This window comes from Carcharhinus amblyrhynchos, chromosome 3 (assembly GCF_965287045.1).
Source record: "Carcharhinus amblyrhynchos chromosome 3, sCarAmb.v2.hapA, whole genome shotgun sequence".
NCBI lineage: Eukaryota > Metazoa > Chordata > Chondrichthyes > Carcharhiniformes > Carcharhinidae > Carcharhinus > Carcharhinus amblyrhynchos.
The window spans coordinates 74,947,795-74,975,746 of record NC_137326.1 but is presented as its reverse complement, the minus strand read 5'-3'; the positions used below and the strand labels follow the sequence as shown (position 1 = coordinate 74,975,746).

General features: G+C 42.4%; 1 protein-coding gene across 4 annotated transcripts in view; it reads left to right on the top strand.

The window, feature by feature from the left end:
* The window catches only part of LOC145340854 (unconventional myosin-VIIa-like), a 183,212-nt gene that overhangs the window by 111,799 nt on the left and 43,461 nt on the right, over nucleotides 1-27,952 (top strand). For all 4 annotated transcript variants that reach the window (XM_080185314.1, XM_080185315.1, XM_080185313.1 and 1 more), the window contains 10 exons: nucleotides 797-916; nucleotides 1,609-1,782; nucleotides 4,352-4,579; nucleotides 6,064-6,228; nucleotides 18,730-18,847; nucleotides 21,454-21,580; nucleotides 22,391-22,560; nucleotides 25,084-25,265; nucleotides 26,329-26,453; nucleotides 27,629-27,786. In XM_080185314.1, coding sequence (XP_080041440.1) covers nucleotides 797-916; nucleotides 1,609-1,782; nucleotides 4,352-4,579; nucleotides 6,064-6,228; nucleotides 18,730-18,847; nucleotides 21,454-21,580; nucleotides 22,391-22,560; nucleotides 25,084-25,265; nucleotides 26,329-26,453; nucleotides 27,629-27,786 — 1,567 coding nt within the window. The remainder of the gene's footprint in view (nucleotides 1-796; nucleotides 917-1,608; nucleotides 1,783-4,351; nucleotides 4,580-6,063; nucleotides 6,229-18,729; nucleotides 18,848-21,453; nucleotides 21,581-22,390; nucleotides 22,561-25,083; nucleotides 25,266-26,328; nucleotides 26,454-27,628; nucleotides 27,787-27,952) is intronic.

The window sequence follows — 27,952 nt, the reverse complement described above, 5'->3', positions numbered from 1 at the left end:
TTTCCTTTTGCAGGGAAGAGCAAAGCTGGAGGTCATCAATATAAAATAATCACAAGAAACCCAGTCAGGAATTCAGAAGAAATTTCTTCACCCAAAGAGAAATCTCATTCTGAAACTTTGCCAGTGCAGATCCCATTTTTGGCCTCTCACGAGGTTTAGCAGCAATTACGGGAATTGTACACTCAGCTAAATCAAGGCCAGTATTTCTTTTCACATTTTCTGTGAATTTTTCTCCTCATCAGACATAAAAAATATTGAAAATGGGGGTGAAGGTATCATCCAATTGGGTAATGAGTCTTTTTGCTTTCTAATTGGTGTAGGAAGGTAATGTATCACAAGGATAGATGTGTTGGCTGTAGAGTGAGGACAATTCAGATGATGAATCCTCCAGGAATACATTTAATCACAGTTAGCAACCCTGTTCTTTGGTACCATTCTGGTAAATCACCTCAGCACCCTCTCCTAAGGCCTCATTGACATCCTTCCTAAAGCCTAGTGTCCAGAATTGAATAAAGACCCCAGCTGAGATTTGTAAAGATTTACCACAATTTTATGAGTTCTCTCTGCAGTTACAGGGTGAGCACGGCCTTGTACTGGACCTGCCACCTAAACTTAGCTGAAATCCTCTGGATTTATGTACCCAGTTAAACATTGGTGCTAAATGGCCTCGACCTTGCATGTGGAGTGTTAAGACCTAAAGAGGAACAGAACTCAATCATTATCAATTTAAAATAGAGAATGTTTTCTGTAACTGACGTGATGAATGTTGTATTTCATCTGTGTTTACTTTTGTCAGTACCTGCGTAACTTCATTCATGATGGGCCTTTGGGATATGCTCCGTATTGTGCAGAACGACTTCGACGAACTTTTGCAAATGGAGCTCGGAGACAGCCACCCAGCTACCTGGAGCTGGAGGTATGGATGTCAGGCAACTTCACCTGAATGTAGAGCAGAGAGCAAGCAACAGGTTTACCAACACCACTTACCCTCCATTTAATTTGTACTGGCTGGGCTAGGTTACAGAACAAATTGGATGAGGATATGTTTGTTTTAAACCTAAGGATCAGGCTTCCTAGCATTCAGGGTTGAGGTACTTTCTGGGAGGGGTGTGGATGTAGAGAGCAGTGATTTCCCCCAGCTCCCTCTCCCAGTGGTCAAATGGTGGGGTTTACAGCAGCAGGGACAAGTTAGTTGTTGAAATACAGATAAGGGGTGCCAGGCACTGGCTGCCCGACTGACTGGACGAGCTTGTAGACAAGCAGGTTATTATTGCTGGTAAACTCTGCACGTGGTTGATCATTGTGGGCAGGAGGTCACTGCGGGGCTGGGGAGAGGTCACTGCGGGGCTGGGGGGAGGTCACTGCGGCGGGGGGGGGAGGTCACTGCGGGGCTGGGGGGAGGTCACTGCGGGGCTGGGGGGAGGTCACTGCGGGGCTGGGGGGAGGTCACTGCGGGGCGGGGGGGAGGTCACTGCGGGGCTGGGGGAGGTCACTGCGGGGCGGGGGGAGGTCACTGCGGGGCTGGGGGAGGTCACTGAAGGCAGAGTGGTCATTACCGGTGGGGCAGATCACTACAGATGCAGACTCTTCTTTTTGCTTTTCTCAAAGGCGACCAAGTCGAAACAGCCAATCAAAATGACAGTGACACTAATGACTGGATTGAACTGTTCAGCATCCATCGATTCTGCTACAACAGCCAGTGAGCTGTGCAAATCTATCGCTGGCAAAATTGGACTGAAGGATACCTTTGGCTTCTCCATTTACATTGCCCTGTATGATATAGTAAGTTATTGATCAGAGAATGTGCTGAAATTGATCAAGCAGATTGGGTTGGGAAGGTGACTGGCAGGCTGGGATGGGGCAGTTCAGACTGGGCTGACTGGCTGTCCAGAGTTAGGGCCCAGCATTAGAAAATACCTGTGAGGCAGTTGAAAAGGATTGTGAAGGAGGGGGAACCTCTTTCTTGGTGGTCCTTTAAAGGGCAATAAAGCAGAGTAAAGGTCCTGGGACTCAGAATGGGGAGTTCCCCTGGGCTGGGGTGATGGGCAGACGATGGATCCAGCCACTTCGTAAAGGGCAAAAATATAGGGTGGATACCTGCCAGATCCAGACCCCACCTCCACCATGAGGTGTCACCAGCTCTCCTAGGCAGAAGTAAAAGATTCCAATGCACTCTCAATTGTGGGGAGGTGATTGTGTAGTGCTAATATTATTGGGCTAATATTCTAGAAGCCAAGGCTAATGGATACATGGATTCTCTATATCCCACAACAGCAGTAGCTAGAATTTAAATTCAGTTAATAAATCTGGAATCTAAAGTCAGTCTCAGCAACAGTGACCATGAGAACTATTACTGATTGTTGTAAAAATCCATCTGGTTCACGAATGTCCTTTAAGGAAGGAAATCCGCCATCCTGACCCAGTCTGGCCTAAAGGTGATTGTAGAGCACAGCAATGTGATTGACTTTTAATTGCCCTCTGAAATGGCCCAGCAAGCCACTCAGTTCAAGGACAATTAGGGATAGGCAATAAATGCTGATCCAGCCATCAATGCCCACATGCCATGACAGAAATTTAAAAATTGAAGAAAAGTTATCCTCACTGTCCTCAGCCAACAGATGGTTCATTGATTCATTGATGTTTACAGCACAGAAGGAGGCCATTTGGCCCACCTTGTCCGTGTCAGTAATCGAAGATCTGACCACACTCATCCCATTTTCCAGCATTTGAACCAAAGCCCTGGAGATTATGGCAGTGCAAGTGAATATTTAAATACCACTCAAATGTTACGAGAGTTTCTGACTCAAATGCCTTTTCAGGCAGTGAATTCCAGACACCCATCATCCTCTGGGTTAAAAGGTTTTTCCTCAACTCCCCACTTAACCTTCTACCTCTTACCTTTAATCTATGCCTCCTGATTATTGAACCCTCTTCTAATGGAAAAGCTGCCTTCCCAGTCACCTTATCTATGCCCCTCATAATGTTATACACCCCTATCAGCTCCCCTCTCAGAAAAATGGCCCCAGTTATTTAATCTTTACCCATAGATAATGTTCTTCATTATTTGTGGGAGCTAGTTGTATTCCCTGCATTTCAGCAACAGCTGCACCACCAAAGTATTTCATTGGCTGTAAAATGCTTTAAGATTCCTTGAGGTTATAAAAGGTGATGTGGAGACATCAGTGTTGGATTGGGGTGGGCACAGTAGGAAGTCTCACATCACCAGATTAAAGTCCAACAGCTTTCAGAGCACTGCTCCTTCATCAGGTGAGTGGTTAGTCAGGTGAGTCATAAACGATGTTGTAGAAATGGAAACCCTTTCTTAGCTTTTATTTTTGGCCATGGATCCTCGAAACTTTCACCTCTAATTTTTCCTAGGTGCCAATATCTTTTCCTACTTCCTCCCTATATCCTCAGTGTGCTGACATCCAGATTCATTGCATTGTTTCCAGTCCAAAATCATTCCTTCTCAGGGCTTTTAAGATCACAATAGGAGCAGGAGTAGGCCATTCAGCCCCTTGAGCCTGCTCCTCCTTTCAATAAAATCATGGCTGGTCTGACTGTGAGGTAACTCCAGTTTCCTGCTGCCCCCATAGCCCTTGACCTTTTGGTCGATCAAAAATCTGTCTAACTCAGTGTTGAATATATTCAATGCCCCAATCCCCACTGCTTCCTGGGGAAGAAAATTCCAAAGACTGAGGCCCTTCTGAGAGAAGAAATTCCTCCTCCTCTTTTTCTTAAACAGGAATTCCCTTAGTTTGAAATTATGCCCTCTAGTTCTAGATTTCCTAATGAGAAGAGAATCCTCTCAATATCCACACTATCAAGTCCCGAAAGTCCTCTCAGTATCCACCCTATCAAGTCCCCTCAGAACTTTATATATTTCAATAAGATCACTTCTCAATCCTCTAAATTCCAGTGGATGTAGGCCCAATCTGTTTGACCTTTCCTTATAAAGACAACATCTTCTTCCCAGGAATTGGCTGAACTGCCTCCAATGCAAGTATATATTTTTCCTAAAGTAAAGAGACCAAACCTGTTTGCAATAATCCAGGTATGAACTTACCAGTGCCCTGTACATTTGTAGGTAGACTTCCCTACTTTTATACTCCATCCTCCTCCTTACAATAAAGGTATACATTCCTTTTGCCTTCCTAGTGACTTGCTACTCACCCATTCAATCTTCCTTTCAACCAATGATCTGATGGCTTTTAAAACCCAGGACATTGCTGGGTATGTCGTACTTATGTCAATCCTGCCTATCGTGGCACTACGGGCTTTGGGCAAGAGTCTTAACTGTGATTCTAACCAGCTGGCTCTCACCTGGACCACTGTCTCTTCTTACTGCTAGGTCTCCTCTCTTGGGAGTGGCAGAGATCATGTGTTGGATGCCATTTCCCAGTGTGAGCAGTATGTGAAGGAGCAAGGTGGACAGGAGCGGCATGCGCCATGGCGCCTGTTTTTCAGAAAGGAGATCTTCACACCTTGGCATGCCTGCAGTGAAGATCCTATCAGCACAGATCTCATCTACCAACAGATTATCCGAGGGATTCGATTCGGAGAATATCAGTGTGAAAAAGTAGGTTATCCAGTGAGCTCAGGTCAATCAAGCAGTTATGGTAATTATATATACCATTATGAGCACCTCATTATCGTAGGCATGGTTTTTTTGCATTTATCTAAGATGTTCATGTTGTTATTTGATTATAACCAATTCTTTTAACAATTTTCCTTCTCCTTCCCCAATCCCTCGTAGTTTCTCATTCCTGCTGAGATACATAAGAACATAAGAAATAGGAGCAGGAGTAGGCCGTCTAGCCCTTCGAGCCTGCCCCGCCATTCAAAAAGATCATGGCTGATCTGTCGTGGCTCAGTTCCACATTCCCGCCCTCTCCCCATAACCCTTAATCTCCTTGCCTAGCGAGGCAGCCTCCACCACTTCAACGGGCAGAGAATTCCAGAGATTCACCACCCTTTGAGTGAAGACGTTCCTCCTCAATTCTGTTCTAAACCGCCCCCCCTTTATCTTGAGGCTGTGCCCTCTAGTCCTACTGTCCTTTCTGAGCGGGAAGAGTCTCTCCACCTCTATCCTATCCATCCCATTCATCATCTTATACGTCTCAATGAGATCTCCCCTCATTCTTCTAAACTCTAACGAGTACAAGCCTAGTTTATTCAGCCTCTCCTCATAGTTCAACCCTCTCAACTCCGGTATCAGCCTAGTAAACCTCCTCTGCACTCCCTCCAAGGCCAAAATATCCTTGCGTAAGTGCGGCGACCAAAACTGCACACAGTACTCCAGCTGCGGCCTCACCAGTGCCCTGTACAGTTGCAGCAAAACCTCCCTACTTTTATATTCAATCCCCCTCGCTATGAAGGCCAGCATCCCATTTGCCTTCCTGACCACCTGCTGCACCTGCAGGCTGGGTTTTTGCGACTCATGCGCAAGGACCTCGAGGTCCCTCTGCACCGTCGCCTGCTGCAGTTTTTCGCCACGTAAGTAATGATCCTTCCTACCATTATTCCTACCAAAGTAGACAACTTCACACTTGCCAACATTAAATTCCATTTGCCATTTCCTGGCCCATTCGCCCAGCCTATCTAGATCCTTCTGCAGACTTTCAGGACAGGATTTTCCAGTCCTGCCATGTATGGACCCATTGTGGGTCAGTTGATATGTCCATTGCCTTTCAGTGAGAGTGGAAAATCCCAGCCACCGTTGGGCCTTTGGAAGCAGGCCCCTTTGTGAACATTTTTCATTGGTGATCCTGTAGACAGTGAGTATCATAAAGATGGAGAGTATCACAACACAGCTCTTTCCAAAGAGGAAGTTGGACAGTGATCAGGAATGGGAACTGATTGTACTTTATTCCTCCCATTTTTGGATAGATTCACCTCAACATGAATTGGTCCCCAAGCCCCTGGAGGCCTGGTCCCCAAGCCCTGGGAAACATGGTCCCCAAGGCTTATGAGAATCTGACTAGTGCCTGAACAGAGACGGTCAGGGTGGTGCAATTACCAGATTATCAAATGGGTTAACACTTTTCACTTCATTTCCTCCAGGAGGAAGAGTTGGTAGAAATTGCTGCTCAACATTACTACGTGAGATTTGGAGCAGATGTCGAGACTGAGAAAGGGGTACAGGTTGTGCAAGCTTGTATCTCTGATAAACTTTTAAGATACAAATCCCCAGAGAAATGGTGCCAACAGATCACAGCAAAAGTCAAGGTATGTGAGTCATTCCAATGTCCAAAAAGATTTAACACCAAGGCTGTAATTAGGATAACTGAGAGGGATTACTTGATAAATGTGTAGTGACTGAAACAATGGGTTGCTGAATTCTCAGTGCTGAATTACTATTGCTATTTTCAATCATAATTGCAAGTCTTTGCTTATACTGTCAGCATTTTTCAATCACTCCCGGACATGCCCAACAAATGTCAGCCACTCCTGGGGCCAGGTCAAAGGTCCTGCTGACCCTTTCAGTTGGGCATTAAGAAGATGCAGGCTTAAGGCAAGGAGTTGTGTCTCTAGTTATGTAACAACCCAGATTTTTGGACCCAGATGAGCTCCAGAAATAATCAAACTGTGGATCTCTTCTAATCCCAGTCGTCTGTAAGTGAATGTCTTTATTGGGAGGCAGACCAGAGGAAATCTGATGCAAATTGGGATTTGAGGTACATGTGCTAGATACAGGTCAGGTCATAGTTTCTTTGCTGTGTCTCTGGCATGTGCGCTGCCACTTTTGGATCATGTTAAGGTCTTCAAAAAGGATGGTCTCAAAACAGGATTGTTCTGTAACCATTTAGAGGTGGAAAGCTGGTGCCCAAAGACCATAGAATCTGACAATGCAAAAGCAGATCATTTGGCCCATTGAGTCTGCACCGACTCTTGAACAGAGCACCTTACCCAGACCCTAACTCTGTAATCCCATGTACTTACCCCGATAATCTACCTAACCTACACACCTTGGGACACTAAGGAGCAATTTAACAATAACAATCCACCTAACCTGCAGATTTTTGGACAGTGGGAGGAAACTGAAGCATCTGGAGGAAACCCATGCAGACATGGGGAAAATGTGCAAACTCCACACAGTCACCCAAGGCCAGAATTGAACCCAGATCCCTGTGAAGCAGCAATCCTAACCATCATGCCACCGTGCCACCCATTTGATATGAATGGTGTGAAGTATGCATTCATTCTTGGCAGAATTGCACAGCGCACTACATTGATGGCTATTTGTCCTTCAAAGTAAAGATGACACTGTCCATCAACCTGGGGGGGCTGTGGGAGAATTACATGAGAACAAAAGAAAGAGGAGCAGGAGAAGACCATTTAACCCTTCAGCCTACTCCACCACTCAATATGACCATGGCTGATCTTTGGCTTGAACTCCATTTACCCACCCACTCCCATATCCCTTAATTCCTGTGATCACAGAAGTCTGTCTATCCCAAACTGAAACATATTTAATGATGGCGCATTCACAACTCTCTGAGATAAAGGCTTCCAAAGATTCCCACAGTCAATAGCAGATTAATAGTGATAAACCATTTGTCATCTTCAATGATGGGGCATATTCCCAGCATTTTCTGTGGTGGAAAAAAATCTTGTATCCAGACCTTATGTGAAGAAATGTCTTCTCATTTCACTTCTAAGTGATCAACCCTTTATCTTGAAACTGTGTACCCGTGTTCCAGATGATCCAGCCTGGGGAAACAACCTCCACTCTGTCAAATCTCTTCAGAATCATAGACATTTGAATGGGATCTCCTCTCATTCTTCTAAACTCCAGAAAATATAGACCCCAATTTATTTTAGCCTCTCATCCCAGGGACCAATCTAATGAACAAGATAAATATTGGGTGCTTGTGATAAAAGAATAGCAATACAATGTGACTTCAATCTACCTTGAAACTGGAAAAATTAGACTGGCAGTAATAGCCTGGACAAAGAGTTCATAGAATGCTTTAGAGCTTAGTTCTGCAATGTGCTGCTCTGAGAAACTATCAGGAAGTAAGATATATTAGAGTTGGTATTGTGTAATGAGACAGGATTAATTAATAACCTCAGAGTAAAGGCATCTTCTAGGTGGCTGTGGCCACAATATGATTTAATTTTACATCTAGTTAGAAAGGGAGAAAAATGGATCTTAGACTAGTATTTTGAACATAAATAAGGACAACAGACTGCACGTGAAAGCTCAGTAGCTGAAGTATGCATTAATAAAGAAACTGTGGAAGTCATTTAAGGGAATATTTCAGAATACTCAGAATGATTATATTCCTACTTTACAGACTAGTGGGTCCATTATCCATGGTTAACTAAAGAAGCTAGGGAAAGCATCAAGCTTAAGGAAAAAGCATATAACTGGACAAAGACGAATGGCAAGTCAAGATGTAAAGAATGGCAGAGAATGATTAAAATGTTAACCAGAAGAAAAAAGTTAGAAGAAGCTAGCTACAAATGTAAATGGTTAGCAAGGGTTTCTACAGGTATCTAAAAAGAAAAAAGTTAAGTTAGCATTGATTAATGAGAGTGAGAATGGAAAGTTAATAATAGATAATAAGGAAATGGTAGATGAAATAAACAAATATTATGCTTCTGTCTACATTATACAGGATACAAAAACTATAAATCAGGAGGTTGGGGGGGAGAGGAACTTGGTGCAATTACATTCACTAAGGAAGCAGTACTGAACAAACTGATGAAGCTGTGGCCCGACAAGTCTCTGAGTCCAGATGGAGTTCCTCCTAGATTCTTAAAGAGGTGGCCAATAATGTAGCAGATATGTTGGTGTTAATTTGCCAAAATTCCCTAGATTCTGGAAAGGTTCCATCAGCCTAGAAAGTAGCAAGCATTTACTTCCCTACTCAAGAAGAGAGGAAGACAGAAAACAGGAAACTATAGGCCAGTTAGCTTGCCTTCTGTCACGGAGAAGGTGTTAGAATCGCTCACTAAAGAGGTTATAGCTGGGCACTTGCATAACTCAAGATAATTGGGAAGAGTCAGCATTGTTTTGTGAAAGAAAAATCATGTTTCTACAATTTCTCAGTGTTCATTTGATGGAGTAACATGCTGTGAATCAAGGGGAACCAGTGGATATATTGTACTTGGATTTCCGGAAGGCATTTGATAATGTGCCACATCAAAGGTTATTGTGGAAAATAAAAGCTCATGTTACAGTTGGTAACATATTGGCATGGTTAGGATATCGGCTGGCTGGCAGGCAACAGAGAGTATGCATAAATGGATTTTTTTCTGATTGGCCGAATGTGATGAATGAAATCTTGCAGGGTTTGAGTTAGGGCCTCAACTTTTTATAATTTACATCAATGACTTAAATGAGGGGCATGAAGGCATAGTAGCTAAGTTTGTAGATAACACAAGAATAGGTAGGAAAGTATGTTGTGAAGTGGACATAAGGGGCGGCATTTTATGGCCTTGCTCATCCGGAAACCATAAGATCCCATCAGAGGTCAATAGACACTTGCATGGTCTATGTCCCACCTGCAATGATTCCTGTGGTGGACAGGATTGTAAAATTCCGGCCACAGAGAATGCAGATGGAAATGGATGAGTTGAGTGGTTGGGCAGGCGGCTATAATGTGGGAAAAAGTGAAGTTGTTCACTATGATAGGAAGAGTGAGAAAGCAGAGTATTACCTAAAAGGAAAAAAACTGCAGCATTCCAAGGTGCAGAGGGATCTAGGTATTCTCATGCATGAGTTACTTTCTATGGTGCAGCACATAAAAAGCTAATGGAATGCTATCCTTCATTGCAAGAGAAATTGAACATAAAAGTAAAAGATGTTAGGCAGGCCTTTCTGGCCACACTCACCCCAAGACCAGGATTTTCTGGCCACACTTGCCCTAAGACCCGAAAATCCTGCCTGAGATCAACAGACCTTTGCATGGTCTGCCCCGCCCACTATGCCTCCTGTGGCGGGCAGGACAAGAGAATCCCAGCCGTTATGCTTCAGTTATACAGGGTTTTGGTGAAACCACATCGCAAATATGGTTTTGGTCTCTATTTAAGGAAGGATGTAAACACATTGGAAGCAGTTCAAAGAAAGTTTCCTAGATTGACATCTGGAATGAGTGAGTCTTATGAGGAAAGGTTAGACAGTCTCCACTGGAGTTTAGAAGAGTGAGGGCTGACTTAATTGAAGTATATCTGATCCTGAATGGTCTTGACAGGATGATGGTGGAAAGAATATTTCCTCTTGTGACCAAGTCCAGATTCTTGGAGGCATTGTTTTAAAATTAGGAGTCACCTTTATAGGATAGAGATGCAGAGAAATATTTTCTCTGAGGGTTGTGCGACCTTTGAACTCTCTGCCTCATTGATTGAAGATTAGCTAGCTAACAGCAAGCAAAGTTGGCATGAATGGGTCTTTTTCTGGTTAGCAGGATGTGACGAGTGCCTCACAGAGCACTGCTGGGGTGTCAACTTTTTAAAATTTATATAAATGATTTGGATAAAGGGACTGAAGGCACAGTTGCTAAATTTGCTGAGGACACAAAGTAAATTGTGAAGATGGCATTAAGGAGGCTGCAAAGGGCATAGACAGGTTAAGTGAGTGGGCAAAAATCTGAAAATGGAGTATAATGTGGACAAATGTGATATTGTCCATTTTGATAAGGAGGATAAAAGTGAAATTTATTATTCAAATAGTGAGAAATTGTGCAGAAGGCCCTCAAAAGGCAATGGAATAGAGTCATTGAATATTTTGAAGGCAGTGGCTCTCTAGATTCTTGATGAACAAAGGGGTGAAAGGTTATTCAGGTTAGGCCAGAATATGGGGTAGAGGTTACAATCAGCTCAGCCATGATCTGATGGTGGAGCAGGCTCAAGGGGGTCAAGTGACTACTCCCGCCCTTAATTTGTATGTTTGAATGCCTCAAGTAGGGTTAGTGAATACTTTCAAGGCAGAGATAGATGGATTTTTATTAGGCAAGAGAATCTAAGGTTACTGGGGATAGATGGGAACGTGAAACTCAAAATACAGACAGAACAGCCATGGTGCTGTTGAATGGTGGAGTAGGCTTGAGATGCTGACTGGCCTACCACTGCCCCTATTTCATATGTTCTTATGTACTTCTTCTAACACAAGTATATCTTTCTTTAATTTTGAAGGGCAAAGCTGCACACAATACTTCAGGTGTGGTCTCACCAAAGTTATGTCCAAGGCTTTCTTATTCTTGTATTTCAATCCTCTTGCAATAAAGGGGATTTGGTTTCCTAATTGCTTGCTGTACTTGCACACTTACTTTGTTTTTTTGTGTGAGCACATACCAAATCTCCCTGAACATCAACATTAACAAGTTTCGGATCTTTTAAAACCATCCTATTTTTCTATTCTTATGAAGGAAGTGAAAACATCACACTTCCCCTTATTATACTCCATCTGCCATCTTATTGTTGACTCATTTAACCTGTCTACATCTCTACATTGGCTGTATTGGGGTGCTCCCTGAATACACCCGACTTATCCTTAATCTATTTTCCACCTATTACCCAATCCTCTATCCACGCTAATATATTATTTCCAACTCCATGAACCCTTATTTTGCTAAGAAACCTTTTGTGTAGTACCTTATACATAGCACGAAAAAATTACAGCACAGGAACAGGCCCTTCGGCCCTCCAAGCCTGCACCGACTGTGCTGCCCGACTGAACTAGAACCCTCAATCCTTCTGGGGAATGAACAAAGAATATCTTTTGAAAATCCTGTTATACTACATCTACTGGTTCCCTTTTACCTATCCTACTAGTTGCATCCTCAAAAAAGTTATATTAAATTTGTCAAACAATACTTTGCTTTAGTTAAACCATGTTGACTTGTTCTAATCATATGACACATTTCCAAGAGCATTGAGGCTTCCTTAATAATAGATTCCATTACTTTCCAACAATGGATTTTCAGCTAATTGTTTGATAGTTCACTGTTTCTCTTTCCCTGGTTTCTTGAAAACTACTGTAACATTTGCCAATTTCTGATCTGTGGAACTATTGCTGAATCTAAGGAATTTTAATAAATCCGAGCAAGTGCATCCATTATTTCTGCAGCTAGTTCTTTTAGAAACTTTGGGTTATCAGATCCTGGGGATTTGTCAGATTTGTGTCCCATAAGATTCTCCAATACTTCATCTCTGCTAATATTATTTTCCCTCATTTTCTAGCTTGTTTTAGTCTATAGTTTACCGTCTATTTCTGGTATATAACTTTTGACTTCTATTGTGAAGACAGATACAAACTATTTGTTCAATGCCTCCACCATTTCCTACTTCCCCATGATAATTTTTCCTGTCTGTTTCTAAGAGACCAATGTTTACTTTATCTACTCTCTTCCTTTTCATACACTTTAACAGCTAATATATTATATTTCTGACTGCTTTGCTCTATTCTATTACTTTTTTTTGTTTTTTTCCCCTCTTTATCAACTTTTTGGTGGCCCTTTGTAGTTTTCTGAAGTACTCCCAATCCTAAGACTTGCTACTATTCTTTGAAGCATTATAAGCCTCTTCTTTTAATCTAATATTATCTGTAAACTCCTTAATAAGCTATAGATGGACCCTTCTCACTGCATTTTTATTTTTCAGTGGAATGTGTTTTTGTTATATATTTTTAATTTTTCTTGAAATGTTTTCTTTAAACATTTTAAATTGTTTATTTGACTCTATGCCTTTCAGTCCATTTTCCCAATCAACCTTAGCTAACTCTCATCTTACACCTATGTTGTTGGCTTTGGTGTAACTTGTTGTGATTGGACAACAAACTTCTTGTTTGTGATTGGAGTATAGTATTTTCAACTTAATGTGGAATTCAATTGTATTATGATCACTATTTCCCAGCGAATCCTTTACTATGAGTTTACTAATAAACTCTGTCTCATTGCTCGATAATAGATTTTATGCCTGGTCAGTTCCACAAAATATTAGAAACATAGAAAAGCTACAGCACAATACATGCCCTTTGGCCCGTAAAGTTGTGCCGAACATGTCCCTGTCTTCGAGATTACTAGGCTTACCTATAACCCTCTATCTTACTAAGTTCCATGTACTTATCTGAAAGTCTTTTAACAGACCCTATTGAATCCACTTCGACCACCGTTGCCGGCAGCCCATTCCATGCACCCACCGCCCTCTGAGTGAGAAACTTACCCCTGACATCTCATCTGTACCTACACCCCAGCACCTTAAACCTGTGTCCTCTTGTGGCAACCATTTCAGCCCTGGGAAAAAGCCTCTGACTATCCACTTGATCAATACCTTTCAACATCTTATACACCTCTATCACGTCACCCCTCATCCTTCATCTCTCCAAGGAGAAAAAGCCGAGTTCACTCAACCTATCCTCATTAGGCATGCTCCCCCAATCCAGGCAACATCCTTGTAAATCTCCTCTGCAACCTTTCAATAGCTTCCACATCCTTTCTGTAATGAGGTGACCAGAACTGAGCACAGTACTCCAAGTGGGGTTTGACCAAGGTCCTATACAGCTGCAACATTATCTCTCGACTCCTAAACTCAATTCCTCGATTCATGAAGGCCAGTACACCATACGCCTTCTTCACCACAGTTTCAACCTGCGCAGCTGCTTTGAGCATCCTATGAACTCGACCCCAAGATCCTTCTGATCTTCCACATTGCCAAGAGTCCTACCATTAATATTATATTCTGCCATCCTATTTGACCTGCCGAAATGAACCACTTCACACTTGTCTGGGTTAAACTCCATCTGCCACTTCTCCACCCAGTCTTGCATCCTATCAGTGTCTCGCTGCAACTTCTGACATCCCTCCACACTATCCACAACACCTCCAAAAAGTGTTCTGGAAACTTTCCTTTGCTAATTTGATTTGTCCAGTCTATATGAAGTCCCCCATAATTATTACATTGCCTTTGCCACAAGCTCCAATGACTGTGCCACTGTGCTGCCCCAGTCGGCCACCAGGAGTAGCACAGTGGCACAGTGATTAGCACTGCTGCCTCACAGTGCAGGGACCAGGGTTTGATTCCCATCTTGGATCACTGTCTGTGCAGAGTTTGAACATTCATCCTGTGTCAGCGTGGGTTTCCTCCAGGTATTCCATTTTCCTCCCATATTCGAAAAGATGTGCTGGTTAAGTGCGTTGGCCATGCTAAATTCTCCTTCAGTGTACCTGAACAGGTGCCGGAGTGTGGCAACTAGGAGATTTTCACAATAACTCGATTGCAGTGTTATGTAAGCCTACTTGTGACACTAATACATAAACTTTAAAACAATAATGACTTGGTTAATGCTCTATCCAACAGTACAGCTACTTTTTGGGGCCTATAAACTATTTCCATCAGTGTTTTTTGACTTTTGCTATTCCAAACTTCCATTTATATTGATTCTACTTCCTGAGTTTTCTGAGGCAATTTCCTTTCTATTGTAGTTGAGTGTTGAAGTCAATCTGTGCCAAGGAGGCTGTGCTGCAAATAGGATGGAATGCCGCTGATGATTATGTTTTGGGCAAGCTGCTGGCTCAGGATTTCCTCTCCTTGTACTTTTCTCTCTGACTCTTATATGCACTTACTTCCAATGGAGGTCACTTTTTTTTTAATACATTATGCCAGCTACAGCAATCCCGGGCAAGCATATTGTTTAGAGCACCTTCAGAGGCACCCAGTCTGGAACTGGCATAAAACCCCATTCCAGAGGCAAATTGATTTCAGACCCTTTTGTTAATAAGTTCATAAGACATAGGAGCAGAATTAGGCCATTCAGTCCATCAAGTCCGCTCCACCATTCGATCATGGCTGGTATGCTCCTCATACCCCATAACTCTGCAACCCGTTATCAATTAAAAATCTGTCTAACTCCTCCTTAAATTTACTCATTGTTCCAGCATCCACAACACGTTGGGGTAGCAATTTCCACAGATTGACAACCTTTTGGGAGAAGTAGTTTTAAATATGGTATCACTTATCCTAAGACTATGACCTCTCGTCCTAGAATGCCTCACATGAGGAAGCATCTGCTCCACTTCTACTTTACGCATAACTTTTATCATCTTGTATAACTCAATTTGATCTCCCCTAATTCTTCTAAATTCCAGACAGTGTAAAAGTAAAGTTTATTTATTTATTAGCCACAAGTAAGGCTGTATTAACATTGCAATGAAGTTACTGTGAAATTCCCCAAGTCTCCACACTCTGGCTTCTGTTCGGGTCAACGTACCTAAGCAGTATGTCTTTCAGATTAGGCTAAACCGTTCAATCTCTCTTCATAAGACAAATCCCTCAGCTCTGGAATCAATCTTGGGAACCTCCTCTGAACTGCCTCCAATACCACTACATCTTTCTCAAATAAAGGGACCAAAACTGTGCACAATGCTCCAGGTGTGGCCTCACTAATGCCTTGTATAGTTGCAACAATACTTCCTTACCTTTATATTCTACTCCTTTAGCTATAAATGCAACATTCTATTTGCTTTCTTTATTATCTGCTGTACCTGTATGCTAGTTTTCTGTGACTCATGAATGAGGACACCCAGATCTCTCTGCACTGGAGCATGCCGAAGTCTCTCTCCAGTTAGATAATAAGTCACCTTCCCTTTTTTCCAACCGAAGCGCATGACCTCACACTTATCCACATTAAACTCTATCTGTTGCATTTTGGCCCACTCGCCTAACCTATTTATATCCATTTGTAAGGTTCTTATTTCCTCATTGCAACTTATTGTCCCGCCTATTTTTGTGTCAAGGGCAAATTTGACTACAGAGCCTTCTACCCCTGTAACCAAGTCATTAATATAGATTGTAAATAGCTGGGACCCAAGAAGCAAACCGTGTGGCACCTCGCTAGTTACTTCTTGCCATCCAGAAAAATCCCAGTTATCCCCAACTCTCTGTCTTCTGTTCATCAACCAGTCACCTATCCAAGCTAATAAATTACCCCAATCCCATGTGATCTAACCTAGTGAATTAGCCTTTTGTGTGACACCTTATTAAATACCTTCCGGAAGCCCAGATATACTATATCAACAGGATCCCAATTATCCAATTTGCTTGTTACATCTTCAAAAAACTCTAGCAAATTAGTCAACCATGATTTGCCCCTCATAAAACCATGCTGACTCTGTTGGATAGCATTTTGACTTTCCAAATGTCCTGATATTGCTTCCTTGATAATTGATTCCAACACTTTCCTAACAACAGATGTTATACTAACTGATCTGTAATTTCCCACATTTTGCCTCCTTTCCCTTTTGAATAATGGTGTTACATTAGCATTTTCCCAATCCACCGGAACCTTTCCCATGTCCAGGGAATTTTGGAATATCATAACCAATGGATCCACTATCTCTGCTGCCACTTCGTTTAATACCCTAGGATGTAGGCCATCAGCCTGGGGAACTTATCTGCCCTCAATCTCAATAGTTTGCTGAATACCTTTTCCCTGTCGATGTTGACTGTTCTAAGTTTTACTCTATTACCTCTGACTTGCCCATTCCTATAGAAATGCCAATAGTGTTATCCACCATGAAAACAGAGGCAAAATATTGATTTAGCCATTTCAGCATTCCCCACTATTAACTCTCTGGTATCATCTTCCGAGGGACAAACATTCACCCTAGTGACTCTTTTCCCTTTTATATACCTATAGAAGCTTCTGCTATACTTCTTGATATTTTGTGCTAGTTTTCTTTTATAATTTACCTTAGCTCTTTTTATTACTTTTTTAGTATCCCTTTGTTTATGTGTGAAAGTTTCCCAATCTTCCAGCCTGCCACTGGCTCTTGTAATTTGGCATACCTCAATTTTTGTCTTTATATTGTCCTTGTTTAGCCATGGATGCTTTTTACCCCTCTTACCAGCTTTCTTCCTCCCTGGCATATATTTTAGTTGTGAGAACTTGAGTATCTCCTTGAACAACTGCCACTGCTCATCTGCTGTCCTACCTTTTAGCCTTCCTCCCCACTCTGTTTGGGCCAAATCTGTCCTCATGCCTATCTAATTTCCTTTGTTTAATTCCAGAATGTTAGTGTGGGACTCTACTTTCTCACCCCCAAACTGAATTTTGAATTCTATCATACTATGGTCGCTACTCCTAAGAGGACCCTTAACAATGAGGTTATCAATTAATTCCTCCTCATTACACAATACCAAATCCAGAGTAGCTTTCTCCCTGGTTGGCTCCACAAAATACCATTCCAACAAACAATCTCTAATACATGCAATAAACTCTGCCTCCAAGCTACCCTCGCCAATTTGATTCTTCCAATCTATGTGCATATTAAAATCACCCATGATTATTACCATACCTTTCTTGCAAGTTCCCAGTATTTCCTGGTTTATACTGTGCCCCACTGCAGAACTACTGCTTGGGGACCTATAGATTACTCCTACCAAGTACTTCTTTCCTTTGCTATTTCTTATTTCTACCCAGACTGATTCCACATCTTGATCTCCCGTACTTATGTCATTTCTCATTACCGCACTGACCCTTTTCTTCACCAGCAAAGCTACACCACCTTCTTTTCCTTTAAGTCTATCTTTCCGAAATGCTGAGTACCCTTGGATATTCAATTCCCAGGCCTGGTCTCCTTGTAACCATGTCTCAGTGATCGCCACCAGATCATACCCTTTTGTTTCTATTTGCGCCATGAGCTCATTAATTTTGTTCTGAATGCTCCATGCATTTAGAAACAAGGCTGTTAAATTTGTTCTACTGGTAAATTTCCCTACTCTTTTATAATTCCTTGGTGCATAAAAACATTCACCTATCCTATCCCTCACTTTTATTGTCTGGTAGCCATTCACCACATCTTTCTGCACTCTTACCTCCTCCTTTAATTTGGGTATTCTAATTTCCCCTACAACTGAACCCCTCCCTCCGTTTTCAGTTTAAAGCCCTGTGGAACTGGATTGTGAATGGCTGAAATGTGGAGCCAGTTCTTCAGGTACTCACTGGCTAAATCTGTGACAGATAAAGATGCTGCTGGAGGCTGCTCTGAGCTCACTCACTTACCCCCTGTTATGATAATACCTCCTTTATTGTGGAACCAGGAGGTGCAGGGGTGTCAGTCCCCTCTCCCCCACCAATCCGCATTAAGCAAACAAATCCCAGCTAACTACCATTTGCCTCCTCCTGCACACTTTTTTTCCTCCATTCATTGTTCTGATTGCTTCTAAAAAGAGAGACATGTTGCCAAAACTTTTCTTCTTGCACTGATCAGAACAAATGTAAGAAAGCCAAATTTCAAACAATTAATAATTTATACTACATGCGGAAAAGTTGCTGGTTGGTGGGCAAGTTGACTCTGATTGGTCAAGGTGTTGCCATGGAGAAAGCACCAGGGAGCTATAATTTCCCCAAGCTTTTGAGAAATTCAAAATTGATGCACAAATTAAACATATTCCTTTTGTTTGCAGAGGTGTATTAATATATGCCACTTACAGCAAGTATAAATGAAAAAGGTGATGCACGTGACTGGATGATCTTAAATTGACTGTCAGTGTAGCTATTAGCACACTCAGGATTGTTCAAAAAGTGCTGCCCAATTGCGGAATCACATCTGACAGTGGGCATTTTGTTTTGCAAGCTCAGGCTGGTCGAGAGCAGTCAGCATTTTGCCTGTTATGAACAACTGAAGGAACATGCTGTTTTCTGTCTAATTACCTGCTCTGCCTGTGTGTGAGAATAAGTCAGTATCACTGAATCTTTGATGATATTTTGTTCTTTTATTCAAGGATTTGTTTGCCAGTGAGACGCCCAATGCACTTCAATTCAAGGAACAGCTGGTTGATTCTGCTCGCATGAAGTGGCCTCTCCTGTTTTCTAGGTTTTTTGAAGCTACAAAATTTTCAGGTACTGTGTGTGTTTGTGTGTAGTCCATCATCATCCACGCTTCAATGTTTTTTTTCCCTACATTATTCTCATATCCATTCATGTTATTGATATATAGAAATCTGTCAATTTCTGCTTTAAACAGACTCAATGACAAAGCTTCCACAGCCCTCTGGGGTAGAGATGAGATTCAAAACCCTCTGAGTGAAAAGAAACTCTCCTTATCTCAGTCCAAAATGGCTTCTCCCTTATTTTGAAATTGTGCCCCCTGGTTCTAGACTCCACAACTAAACTATTCCTTTGGTAAGCTTTAATGAGATCACCTCTCATTCTTCGAACCTCTGGGGAATACACGCCCAATTTCCAAATCTCTCTTAATAGAACAGCCCTGCCATCCCTGGAACAAGTCTTTGTTGCAGTCCCTCTGACAATAAAATCCTTTCCAAGGTAAGGGGACCAAAACCGCACGCAATACTCCAGGTGCAATCTAACCAAGGTTCTATACAGCTGAAATTAGACATTACTATTCCTGCATTGAAATCCTTTTGTAACAAAGACCATCATATCATTAGCCTTCCTATTTGCCTGCTGCATCTGCACATTAACCTTCAGTAACTTATTGATGAGGGCACCCTTTGTACATTTAGATTTTCTAAACTCTTACCATTTAAGAAATACTCTGCACATCTGTTCCTCCTACCAAAGTGGACAAGCTTAGACTTTTCCTCATTATATTCCATCTTCCATGTTCTTGCCCACTCACTAAGTCTGTTTTAATTGGAATCTGTTTGGGTGGAACTAAGAAGAAGCAAAGGGCAGCAAACATTTGTAGAAGTTGTTTATAGGTTACCAAACGTTAGTGATAGTGTAGAGTATGGTATTTATCAGGAGATTTGAGAAGCATGTAGCATGGATAATTTAGTAATCATGGATGACCTCAAACTGCATATGGACTGGGTAAACCTAAAGAGCACTGATACTGGAGCATGTTCAGGATGGTTTGTTAGAGCAGTACGTTGAGGAACTGACCAAAAAAGAGACTGTTTTACACTTATTATAACATAATGAGAAAGGACTAATTGATAAGCTTGTTCTAAAGAACTTTTAGGGATAAGTGATCATAATATGATAAAGTTTTATATTCTGTTTGAAAGTGAGGAAGTTCAATCTGAAGACAGGGTGTTAAATTCCGTAACCTCTATAATAATTCTTTAAAGACTACCCACTACATATGCACTGTCCTACCTTCTAATATATTTTCTAAATCTGCCTCAATCAATTTGCCCCTCATACTGTCATAACTCCCTTTAATAAAATTTAACACCCTGTCTTCAGATTGAACTTCCTCACTTTCAAACAGAATATAAAACTTTATCATATTATGATCACTTATCCCTAAAGGTTCTTTAGAACAAGATTATCAATTAGTCCTTTCTCATTATGGAATAATAAGTGTAAAACAGCCTCTCTTTTTGGTCAGTTCCTCAATGTACTGCTCTAACAAACCATCCTGAACATGCTCCAGTATCAGTGCTCTTTAGGTTTACCCAGTCCGTATGCAGTTTGAGGTCATCCATGATTACTAAATTATTCATGCTACATGCTTCTCAAATCTCCTGATAAATACCATACTCCACACTGTCACTAACGTTTGGTAGCCTATAAACGACTTCTACAAATGTTTGCTGCCCTTTGCTTCTTCTTAGCTCCACCCAAACAGATTCCAATTAAAACAAAAGCAAATACTGCGAACGCTGGAATCTGAAACCAAAAGAGAAAAAAAAGTAAAAATGTTTTGTTCTTCCGACTGAAGATCCTCCCTTATGAATGTATTGATCCCATCCCTTATTATCAGTGCAACAGGGGAGGCAGTGGTATTGTCATTGGACTAGTAATCCAGAGACCCAGAGTAATGCTCTGAAGACCCAGGTTTGAATCCCACCATGGCAGATAGTGAAATGTGAATTCAATAAAATTCATGGATGGGAAAACATATTGATCCAGCCAGTGACATCCACATTCCATGAACAAACAAAAAAAAACACCACTTTTTCTTTTTATTATCCTTCCTATATGTCAAATATCCTTGAACGTTTAGCTCCCAGTCTTGGTCACCCTGTCATCATGTTTCCATAACGGTTATTAGATCAGAACCGTTTGCCTCTATTTGTGTCTTTAAGTCAGCTACCTTGTGCAAATGCTGCATACATTCATGTGGAATGCCCTTAACTTTTTGTCATTATTCCACATTCTATGCCTAATTGATGCTCACCTGCCTTCCCATTTCACCTGCTATTTTTCTACTACCACCCTGCTTCGTATAACCATCTTTACTTCTTTCCAATTTGAGCTATTGAGGTACCCCTCAAGTTCTTATTCTCCTGACAAACTAGTTTAAACACCCACCAACGAGTAAATCCCCCTTAAAAGATGCTAATCAAGGACCCGCGGTCTCTACAAGTGGAATTTGTGTTGTTGTACATGGAGAAAATGACTGAGATTGCAATCAGAAAAAGCAGTTTGCTGTTTGCTGATTGTTAATAAAGGGATTAAAGCAAAGCAGAGCCCTTTGCAGTCACAACCAGCTTTAACAGTGAACAGTAGTAGACTCTATTGTTCTCCTCTAGGACCCACCTTACCGAAGAACCAGCTGGTGGTGGCAGTTAACTGGACTGGCATGAGCTTCGTGGACAAAAACGAGAAACTCCTCTTGAAACTGTCATACCCGGAAATTACTGGAGTAAACACAAACAGGTGAAAGATTAAATGGAGCACATGTCCCATGTGCTTTACTCCACCCAGTGCCTGCAAATCTTTCCATCTTTACATCACTGCAGTAACTTCCTCTCAACACAGCAGTACTGTACGCACCCCCCCCCCCCCCCCCCGCCACCTACCCAACTCTTGAATCTCTCCTCTCAATATCCCCCCCTCACCTTAAACTGCAGTTTGGGTTGGTGTTGGGGCAATTAATGGTTTCGGTTGAAGTCAGTCAGACTTAGTAATTGGGCAGGGTTAGGCTATGGCACAGAAATAGGCCATAGAGGAGAATTTTGATCAACTATGTCAAATTTGTAGAAAGGTCTGAGGGCCTCGTAGGTGGTCAAACGGCGATTTTCGAGTAGCTGACCTTAGTGCTGATGGTGGGTTGGAAATTGAACTGGAGAGATTCTAACCAGTCAAATGAGGGTGAGACAGATGAATATTTGATGACCTTGGAGAATAAGTAGAGGCCAGACATTGAGTGGCCATCTGCAAGGATGGAAACATCAACGGTTAAGTTGGAGGTTTGAAAGGACTGTGAACTAAGCTTGAAGTTGGGGTGAGGGGGACAAATATTGGCAAACATGGTGCTAGAAAGATAAAGTTAGTCATTATAAGCTGGGTTTGAAAGAGAGTGGAGGGAACATTTGGTGATCTTTCTGAAGAGAATAAAACTTTGTTAAGAAATTCCTGCTTCTTGTGGTCCAACCAGTAATGTGTTTTTATGTGCTGATATGATTGTGGTGTTGTTTTGCGTGTTTGGTATTTATTCTGCCTGGTAATAGATGTTTTCCCACTCAGGGCCTCGAAGATGTATGGCCAGAGTGTCACAGTGACCACCCTACACGGGGAGAAGTACACCTTGACATCAGGATATGCAGAAGACATTGCTGATCTGATAGTCATGTTCCTGAATGGTTTGAAGATGAGATCGGAGTATGCAGTAACACTGCACAGCAGCACTAAACAAGGTACAGGAAGTCACATGTCACCTTACCTGCATTTCCATAGTAATGCAGGCAAATATGCCACCTGCGATCGAGTTGGTTTTCCATTGCCACTCAAGGCAGACAGAAGCAGCAAATGGGTCCAAGACCACTGATGTGAGCATTTCGCCCTCTGGCATCATTATAGGTAGTGAATATCCAACTATAGAGTCATGGAGTTGTACAGCACAAAAAAGAGGCCCTTCAGCTCATCTTGTCTATGCTAGCCATCATGGACCTAGCCATCTTGTTGCCATTTTCCAACATTTGGTGCACAGACTTGTTTGCTATGGTGTTTCAAATGTTCATGGGGAGGTGCGTTCAGATAACACGCTTGCTGTGTTTCAGTAGCAATCTTGTCTCTGAGTCCAGAGGTTGTAAATTCAAGTCCCACTGCAGAGACTTGAGTGCACAATTTTGGCTGATATGCCAGCGCAGCACCGAGGGAACCCTTGTCTACCCTTTCAAGGGATGTAAGATATTCCATGGCTCTGCTTTGAAGAAGGGCACTCTTTAATTTTAAGATTTCATTAGACATCAAAGAGCACCTGTGTTGAGGAGCCCTCATTGTCACCTGTAGGGACAGAACCTGAGAAAGGAGGAGGAGGGATTGAAAAACAAGGAAAAGCAATGCAAGAGTGGAAGACAGAAAGAATAAATTACATAAAAAGTAATAAATTGGCTGCAAACACTTAGGGACATTCTAAGATTGTGAAATGTGCTATTAAAATGCAAGTCCTTTTTGTGTGCAGAATTATCTATTGTCACTGCCTCTGAGTCTAACTATTCTCTCTGCTATGCCTGTCCCTACAGCCTAACCCTCCGTCCCTGCAGACTAATCCTCTGTCCCTACAGACTAATTCCATGCTTTGTAGAATCAGTGAATCCCTACAGTGCAGAAGGAAGCATTCGGCCCATCGAGTCTGCACCAACCAAAATCCCATCCAGGCTCTATCCCCATAACCCCAGATATTTACCCTGCTAATCCCCCAACACTAGGGGCAATTTAGCATGGCCAATCAACCTAACCCGCACATCTTTGGACTGTGGGAGCACCCGAAGGAAACCCTTGGAGAAATGGGGAGAACGTGCAAACTCCACACAGACAGTGACCCGTGGCCAGAACTGAACCTGGGTCCCTGGCGCTGTGAGGCAGCAGTGCTAACCACTGTGCCACCGTGCCACCTATGAATCATAAAATGATGATTTATGCTTCTTCCTACAGTTAAACTCTATTTCTCTACTTTTCTGTTCCAACAGTCTAACTCAGTCTGTTACAGTCTCTATAATCTAACTCAGTCTGTTACAGCCTCCAATCTAACTTGTCTCTATTATAATCTTTATAATTTAACACGTCTGTATCATAGGCAAATTGTGCGGAGGGTGTGGAGAGTCTGCAGAAGGATCTAGATAGGCTGGGCGAATGGGCCAGGAAATGGCAAATGGAATTTAATGTTGGCAAGTGTGAGGTGGTCCACTTTGGTAGGAAGAATGGTAGGAAGGACTATTACTTACGTGGCGAAAAACTGCAGCAGGCGACGGTGCAGAGGGACCTCGGGGTCCTTGTGCATGAGTCGCAAAAACCCAGCCTGCAGGTGCAGCAGGTGGTCAGGAAGGCGAATGGGATGCTGGCCTTCATAGCGAGGGGGATTGAATATAAAAGTAGGGAGGTCTTGCTGCAGCTGTATAGGGCATTGGTGAGGCCGCAGCTGGAGTACTGTGTGCAGTTTTGGGCGCCGCACCTGCGCAAGGATATTTTGGCCTTGGAGGGAGTGCAGAGGAGGTTTACTAGGCTGATACCGGAGTTGAGGGGGTTGAGCTATGAGGAGAGGCTGAATAAACTAGGCTTGTACTCGTTAGAGTTTAGAAGAATGAGGGGAGATCTCATTGAGACGTATAAGATGATGAATGGGATGGATAGGATAGAGGTGGAAAGACTCTTCCCGCTCAAAAAAGACAGTAGGACTAGGGGGCACAGCCTCAAGATAAAGGGGGGGCGGTTCAGAACGGAGTTGAGGAGGAACTTCTTCACTCAAAGGGTGGTGAATCTCTGGAATTCTCTGCCCGTTGAAGTGGTGGAGGCTGCCTCGCTAAATATTTTTAAGAAGCGGGTTGATGGGTTTTTGATAAGAGAAGGGATTAAGGGTTATGGGGAGAGGGCGGGAAAGTGGAACTGAGCCACGACAGATCAGCCATGATCTTATTGAATGGCGGGGCAGGCTCGAAGGGCCAGATGGCCTACTTCTGCTCCTATTTCTTATGTTCTTATGTTCTTATGTTCTTATAGCCTCTGTAATCTAATTTAGACTCCATTACAGTCTCCATATTTTAACTCAGTCTCTGTTACAGCCTCCATAATCTAATTTATCTCTGTTACATTCTGTGTAATAACACTTCTCCATTACAGCCTCTATAATTTAATTTAGTCTCTGTTATAGCCTCTATAATCTAACTCAGTCTGGGTTTCCTTGTTCAGTCATTAATTTGCTACTCATTTTACCATTCCAGATGATCCCATATTTCTAAAATATGAAAAGGGTGATTTGATAAAATTGATTAAAAATGAGGAGACTATTCAAGATAACGGCTGGGTTCAAGGACAGAATGAACGCACTGCGAAGATAGGAAGCCTCTCACTGGAATCTGTCTACATTGTTCCGACTCTTGTGAAGCCATCATCGGAGTTGATAGTAAGTTGATTTAGAATTACATTGGCACAAAGATTGGTCCATTCCATTGCCAGGTGGATCACCACTTGCATTGTGGTAAGAGCCTACAAGAATAAGCTCATATTACAGGATGACAAATACTTCCTATTACAGGATGTTCAGGCTGAGAAATCCCTGTTTTAGGACCATAAACACTCCATTACAAGACCCAGTCCCCACATATAGGAACAAACTCTCTTCCACTTAACTGATCAGGAGTTCTCTACCATAACAGGACTCAATGTTTTCTCTCATTACAGGACTTGACACTTCCTCCAATTAATGGGTTCAATGCTTCCTGCCATTACAGGATTTGAGTCTTCCACTGATTACAGGACTCAACACTTCCTCCAATTACAAGACTCAATGCTTCCCCCATTACAAGACTTGACACTTCCTCCCATTACAGGACCTTTTCAATAAATGATTGTGTACCTTTCATTACCGGGCTGAACACAGTATCTAATACAGAACTACTCTCATTATGAGACCAATACTCCTCACATTATATGACACACCTCTCTCCTATTATAGGAGCCAGTACTTCCTTCCAATAAACACATAGCATTCTGCTATTATAGCATAAAGTCCTCATTTCTGTTGCAAAACTGCATGCTTCCTCCAATTAGTGAACCTAACACTGCCCCCACCTTTATGGGACCAAGCTCATCCCTATTATGGGATCGAATGCTTCCTCTCCTCCAGTTATGCAAATGGTCAGAGTACCACCACCACTCCCCATTATAGAACCGAATGGTCCCCCAATATGGGACTGAGCCTGGCCCCCAGTGTGTGTTTGGCCATAACTGTTGGCCCTGCTGTTTCAAAGCCTCTCAAACTCCAACTTGCCTCCTAATCCCACTGCCAGCCCACATAAAGATCAAATGTGTTGCCAAATCAGAATGATCTTTGACGGACACAGGAGAATTATTCATTCTGAGCAGATTAGCAATTTTGTTAACTGCAGCATCAGCTGTAATCTTTCCCCAGGGTGAAGTGTTTGCAAAGAGCCAGTTTTGACATCCAATTCTTGTTTCCCTGACAGAACTTGATACTTATGTCACCTGACCAGCGACGCCAAGCATCCCAGAATGCCCTTGCTGAGTTGAAGGAGCCAGAGGTGAAAATCAAGGCCTACACACTGGAGGAATTTTCCTATGACCATTTCAGGTTAATTTCTGTATATTGTCCTCGGACATAAATTGAATTTATAAGCCTCATTTCAGCTTGAATCATGGGTCCAAAGGATCTAGAGAAACTCAATTTACTCCAGTCAGAGACTCGTCGATTGTCTTCCAAATCAGGGCTAAATCAGGAAATGCACAGGCTGCATGTTTAGGAGCTAATTAGATTTTGAATATGGAGAACAATTATTCAAATCCAGGGAAGTCCCAATAACTGTTTTTGAGGATATTTAAGAAGATGTTGGAACTTCCAATGTGTACAAGGGGTAGATACTTCAGCCTGCACTATCTCTATTCCCCTCAGGTAAAGGCCAGGGCAAAAGCACAAAGACCCATTTCGCTGGGTCTCACCTTTTATTCTCTTTTGTGATTTCCGAGGTTGTATTTAAAACTTAGAATTAGACTGCATCGGCAAAAGATACAGACCAATCACAATCCATAGCGACTGTCGGAGTGGACCAATTATAATCCATAGTGCCTGTATGACAGACCAATCACAGTTCATAGACACTGTAGGAGTGGACCAATCACAGTGCATTCTTGGTAAGCAAGGGGGTAACAGGTTACCGGAGTAGGCGGGATGCAGATTTTAAGGTTACTATCAGATCAGCCATGATCTCATTAAATGGCAGGAAAGGCTCAAGTGGCTGAATGGCCTACTGCAGCATCAGCTGTAATCTTTCCCCAGGGTGAGGTGTTTGCAAAGAGCCAGTTTTGACTTCCTGTTCTTGTTTCCCTGACAGAACTTGATGCTTGTTCATGTGCTTGTATGTGCCATAGGATTTTTTTTTCTTGATGCAGGGTCTATATAAATACAAGTTGTGCTGTTGCCTAACAACACCATAGAGACAGCAGCAACCCCAGATAGGGAGTGTAGAAGAGGTGACCTCAGAGACATTGTGATTTCTCTCATAGTAAGAGGTTATTGCACAGATTGGAGAGTGTTTTCAAGAACAAGATTACCTTGGCTCTCTAGAGAATGAATTCAGCAAGTTGAAGCTTCCGGATTTGAACCAAGTTTGATGGGATTGGCCCATCCATTCCTGATTTTTCCCACTGTTAAATCTTCCGACTGGGAATTGTTGCAAGCCAACCAGAAATCTGATGAATGCTGTCCTATATCCGAGATATTACCACATTCCTCTTCTCTTCTCTAACCAGACCTCCAGCAAAAGAATCAATGAACAAAGTGGTGCTTCCTAAGGCTCGCATGAAGGATCGGATCTGGGCCTGCTCAAAGGAACCTCTGAGACAGCCTTTACTGAAGAGAGTCTGTGCCAATACAGAGATGGTGATTGTGGCTTGCAAGGCTTTCACTGATATCCTTTCAGTTTGACAAGGAAAGAGCTCCCCTTCTACCTTCACCACACCAGAGAACACTGAGATCTCCAACAGAGCACTGCATAAATTCGGCTTAGGGTTAGGATCACATTCAGCCTATTATTGTCTGTGCTAGTTCTCTGCAAGCACAAGGGATTGCACTCA